General features: G+C 31.9%; 1 protein-coding gene across 1 annotated transcript; it reads right to left on the reverse strand.

Annotated features, from left to right (window-relative positions):
• Positions 1-1,076: 1,076 nt before the first annotated feature.
• Positions 1,077-2,673, reverse strand: LOC149247246 (putative xyloglucan endotransglucosylase/hydrolase protein 5). The gene is made up of 4 exons (XM_089455845.1): positions 2,334-2,673; positions 2,140-2,240; positions 1,663-1,856; positions 1,077-1,535 (listed from the first exon to the last, which is right to left on the reverse strand). Exons 1-4 carry the CDS (start codon positions 2,521-2,523, stop codon positions 1,163-1,165), a joined length of 858 nt encoding a protein of 285 aa, XP_089311971.1. The 5' UTR covers positions 2,524-2,673; the 3' UTR covers positions 1,077-1,162.
• Between the last annotated feature and the right edge of the window lie 3,123 nt (positions 2,674-5,796).

Raw genomic sequence — 5,796 nt, forward strand, 5'->3', positions numbered from 1 at the left:
AAATGAAAAATAGGACATAGTAACCTTTTGGGTTTTGTTTTTTTGGAGTTTTACTTGGGATTGTTGAAAACAATTCTAAAATGATGATTTTTGTTTTTAAAATATATTTTTGAATGTATAAATGAATTCAGTTGTTTAAAATGTTTTTGGACACTTAGATTGTACAGGTTTTATAGTTCAAACTTGTGATTCCAACAAATCTCTGTCCAATTTTTGGTAAATTTAAACTGAAATATGCCCAAAAGAAGTTTAAAACATAGAACGGTAAAACTATAACTTTTTGTTTCAAAATAATTACTTTATCACATATCTAAATGGAACCAAGAAGTGTACAGTTACACTTATTGTAATCATGTAATCTCCAGATTTATTACTAAATTAAATAGCTAATAAACTCAATAGCTAATAAACTCAATAGCCATCAAAACACTTTTTTACACTAAGTTATCGTAATCAAGTAATCTCCAAATTTATTACTACTCATCTGCTGTGCAGTTACACTTATTGTAATAAAGTAATCTTCAAATTTATTACTAAATTACTTGGCTGATAAACCAATAGCCATCAAAATACTTTTCTGATCTAATTTGTCTACAATCTTAGAGAGATTCATTGAAATCATAAGTTTGACATGTGAACTCTTCACAATGAAAGTGCCCTAGGCTTTTTTGAGGGGCTGAATCTATATGCCATTAAAAAAAAGTTTAAACAACACAAATCAAGATTTGACCCAAATTTTTTGCAAAATCCCTTTTAAAAACTCTAAAACATTAAACTTAAAAACTATTCTCATTTACATTTATTATTATCAATTAATCTCTTTTAAATTAACTCTAAAACATTAAACTTATCAAAACTATTCTCATTTACACTTAATTATTATCAATTAATCTCTTAATTTATTAGGAAATTAGTTGGCTGATAAAGTAACCACCATCAAATTTCGTGTGTAGTGTAATTTATAAAAACTTGAGAATTTATAAATTAATATAAAATAGTAAATACGACCCATAAATTTCGTGATAGAAAAATAATTTATAAAAACTTAATGGTATATGATGAAAATTATTCTCATATTATTAAATCGAAATCATCCATACATTTTTATTTTGAACAATATTCTAAAATAAACCACACCCGGTTCTAAAATAAAATCCGGTGATTACGGATTCAACGCACATTCGCGTGGAGGAGTAGGATGCCGCGACGCATCATGACAGTAGTCGTATGTCATGTAATGTTTTCGAACCCACTTAAGTTGCCTGAGTTGATGTGGATTTAGACTTTGAAATTTCGGCTGATCCCACCAATCGTTGACACAGGGGGAAGAGCTGCATGCATCGACTTGAAAGGATCGATAAGAGGCAATAAAGGGAGCGTCATTCCAGTCTATTTTAACCCTTCCTCCGTCGGTAGCCCAATCCTCTCCATTATAAAGGGTGGAGATGATCTTCATGTGTCGTTTATTTGGATATGGGACACCCACAGCTTCATTGTTTTTGAATACCCGGATGGGGACCGAATCAATCCAAAATCTGTTTACACAACATGCAAGAAATATATTAACAGTAATGACGAACCCCATAAACAACAGCTATAAATCCAATTAATTATATGTTCACAACATATCTACTTTCTGTTACAGCTGCTTGAAACACATACACGATTTGTTTTTGGTTCCAGAGAATTGAATAGCTATGGAAGTCCGCCGTGGGATCAAACCACAGCTTCAATCTTTGTTCTCTATTCCCATATCCACTTGCAAAGACGTTGGTTTGTATAGTGTAAGGCTGCCCCGCCAGGTTTCCGAGAAATTCGAAGTCAAGTTCATCGTGCTGAGAAGCTTCCGATGACATCTGAATACAAAATACCATATCTAATATAATTATTTTCGTTGAACTTAGGTCGATTGCAGATTTCCCTAATCAGTAGAGTGCTGAAATAATTGACCCTTCTCTTCATAATCATATTCTTATTCCAGAAATCTACCATCGACATAAAACTACTCTATAATTCCTATTATCGAAATTGTGACTGGTCTGGCTGCAATAATGAAAGTTAAATTATCTATATCATAAATTGGGTTGAAGTACGGTAAATTAACAATAAAACTCCCTGCAAGTTTTCGGGGCTGCTTACATAATACGAGGTAACCGTTCCAGCGGAATTCCCTGAGATCAGCTTAATTCTCATGCTCACGCTGCCGAACAGGTATTCCTTTTTGGACTGAAAACCAGAACCTAGTGAAACAAGAATTCTTATCACAACTACGATCATATAGAATTCCAATACAGTATTGAATCTCTGATGCCCATAAAAGAGAAATATTTTACCTGAGGCTTTATCCATAGTGAGCTGAACTGTTTGGCCATTATTCAACAATCTAACGTTTCCCCATGAAATTTCGAAATCTTTGCTGAAGGAGGCCTCTACCGTGCATAGATTCAGAATGATGAGGAGACTTAGATATACCACCTCTGGTGAAGATCTTCTGGATCCTAACAGGGTTATATGGCTCTTCATGGTTGATACAAGAATGAAAAGACTTGATTATCTAAGTGTCCTCCCTTGTCAGAGCAGAGTGGTGGACAAACCTTGAACAAGTTTCTGACAGGAGCTGATTCCCTGCCCCCTATATATAACATTCTTAATTCATCCAAAAAATGAAACTGATAGGATGTGTGCATAAATTTATTATATATAAGTTCGAAAACCAAATTGGAAATATCCACATCGAATTGTTAGACTACGGCCATCAAATTGTGTATGGCTGTCTGTTCAAGACAACTAATAGCAAGTAGTTCCTGGTTGACTTTGTATATATTTATCATATATTAATTTTTTATTTGTATTATTTTATTGTTAAAATTATTTGTATTATTTTATTGTTAAAAAGAATTATAGTTTTGCTGTAAAAGTTGAATTAAAAAAAAAACAAGAGAATTAAAAAATCAATAAAGGAATTAAAAAAATACATAATGAAAAAAGCTAATTAATAAACTAATAAATAGAAGGAATTAAAAAATGCATAATGAAAAAAGATACCATTATTTTTCTTAATTGAAGTTTTTTATTTTATAAATAAATAAATTATATATATATATATATATATATATTTCCTTAAAGATTATAAACTTATATTACATTGTCAAAGATATATAATACTTGTTGTAGAGAGTCATCCTAATGAAACTAGATTAAGGAAATTGGTGAGGATTTATACTCAAGGTCATAAAAAACCATAGTTTGAGTTAGGCGTGGCCATATTCATTGTTATCATAATTACAAAATGTGGATGTGAAAACCATGAATACCAAAAAGACATCAAAACATAGAACCAAAAAACTAAAAGTTATAGAAACTACTGAGCTTACTACTAGTGGCCTTTTGACACATGAATTATGTGCCATTAAGGAGCCGAAGCAAGACACAAGGGGTTGCCAGGAGGTGGCTATGATTTGTCAGAAGCAATGCCCCCTCCATTTGTTGGATTATCTCGTCCATGATCTAATACAGTAGGTGGGGCTCCTCCATGTGAAGGAGGAGCTCATTCATGCTCTCATTACAATTAAACATGACTTTTCCTGACAAATTCTCGATCTGCCAATATAGAACAACCATGCGCAAACACTGATTTTGATGACCTCTTGGGGTGCCTAAATCTAGCACCCAACTCTCCACTTTGGCCAAGATATTAGAATCTGACATTTCATTCCTTTTGTCAACCAACTCTTACTTAATGTCAGATATATCCTAATGTCACCAAGGTGGTGTGTTCCTTGTAGCACGATGTCGAGGCTTGGGCTTAGGCCCAAGTATGGGAATTTCTCACTAGGGCATGACCCTTGCCGCCCATTCTCAAGTGTGCCCTCTCTTTAGGCATTCTCGAAAATTGGTGAGAGAAATAGATGAATCTAGACAAGTAGCTAGGTGGAATTCAAGGTGCAGAAGATGTGAAGGTCTAAGAGTGAGTGAGGGCGAGCTACCAATAGAGTCGTGGGTAGGGGAGAAGAAAAAAAGAGAGAGCTAATTGAATAAGAGAGGCTAGCTAACTAGCCAATGAAAGATCCCAAGTGCAAGAAACCAGAACAAAAATTGAAAGATGATAAAAACCAAAAAAAGAAATATACCTTGGTAAACTTAAGAGGAGAGAGCGAGGAGTGCTTGCGACCTGAAAAGCATACTCCACTAAGATGCCAAACACAAAAAAGAGTGGAAGAGGAAAACCAAAAGATGACTAACAAAAAATTCAAAGATAAAGGGACCATGCCAGGAGGGCCTAGTTCTTCTGATTGTTTAGAAACTGAAGTGTCCATCACAAGGATTTTTCCTCATAACGCCTTGAAAATGCCAGAATTAACAATATCATTGTTTCCCATGACAGGCAAAATTCCTAAAAAGGTTTTGAACATTCCGTATGACAAGTTGGAAACTTCACCAAATTGAGTGGCTACTTCCATTCTCGTTTTGGTAGAGTGAATTCTATAGATTGATTAATAACTAGCATGCTAGGAGATTGAATGCAACATCAATGCGTGAGCCAGTCACATTGCTATCCCTCTCCCAAGAATCCACTAAACTTAATACTGCTACCAACTATCCCTCGATCTACCCCTTAACAGATGATCTTTTCTTATTTGCTTCATGATTTCTTTGAAGGCCATTGTTAGCGCATAACTATGTGGGTCACTCCATTGGGTATTATATATACTTATTATTCACAAAGTATATATATATATATATATATATATATATATATATATATATATATATATAATGGTATCAATGCCTAATTACAATTGACAACTATTTAAATGAATTTGCTTAGCATATTTTTTTTTTTTTTTTTTTTTAGGATAGATAATTCATTTCTCCTTTGTCAATTTTATGAATAAATAATTTTGATAACCATTTATATGAATTTTGTTTATAGAATATTTAAATTTTTTTTTGCTTTTAAGATAGATAATTCAATTCTCCTTTGCGAATTCTATAAATAAATAATTTTTATTTTAATTATCTTCTAACAAAGAACACTTTTTGCTTATATGAAAAGTCATATTAAGTTTAACTATCCATTATATAATTTCAAACATCTTTAATAGAAACTTAAATAACATGTAACATTTTATTAATTTATTTAATTCATTGAAAAAACAAAATTGGAAAACTCCATACTTTTATGGAATTTAATTTAATTTATATAGAAGCCAAAATGGAAATATCCATGAGGAATTGTGTTTATTAATTTATTATACAAGAAGATTGGAAAAACAAATTGGTAAAATCATTATAAAAGTGGGCTTTTTAATTTATTATATATAAAAGTATGCATATTACAATTCTAATTAATTTATTATATTTTTTATTATAAAAAATATAATGATATTTTTTTAATGTTTTTTTTGGCAAAACCTTTCACATGTGGTTTTCTTTGATGTGTTATTATGAAATAAAATTTAACATGGTTTATAGAGATCAAAATTACAACAATTCTATCTTGAGGCATATAGCTTATGTTTGTAATTACGAATTGAAAATTAGAAGAGCAACATGAAAATAGGTAAAAGGAAAGTAAGCAAAAACCATCATCTAGTTTTTGATCTATCTAACTTTACAATAATTGGTTCTTTGTTTCTTTATGGTGAATGACCTAAGTTTAGAGGTTGGCCCAAATGAGCTTCAATGTACTGCAAATGTCTATCCAAACCATTTATAGAGAGTTGAAGTTCATCCATCACAAGGATGACCTCCTCATTGGCTTCATTACAGTCTAGCGAAACTCTTTCGAGCAAC

Source organism: Pinus tabuliformis, chromosome 7 (assembly GCF_031772625.1).
Source record: "Pinus tabuliformis cultivar Carrire ecotype Pingquan chromosome 7, CPIR1, whole genome shotgun sequence".
NCBI lineage: Eukaryota > Viridiplantae > Streptophyta > Pinopsida > Pinales > Pinaceae > Pinus > Pinus tabuliformis.

Bases quoted from the DNA above. Each gene is read 5' to 3' on its own strand.
- LOC149247246 (XM_089455845.1), bottom strand. From the start codon at position 2,523: ATGAAGAGCCATATAACCCTGTTAGGATCCAGAAGATCTTCACCAGAG. The intron at 1,857-2,139 runs GTAAGCAGCCCC...TTTTGTATTCAG, and splicing joins GAACGGTTACCTCGTATTAT to ATGTCATCGGAAGCTTCTCA. The intron at 1,536-1,662 runs GTATGTGTTTCA...TTGTGTAAACAG, and splicing joins TGGAACCAAAAACAAATCGT to ATTTTGGATTGATTCGGTCC.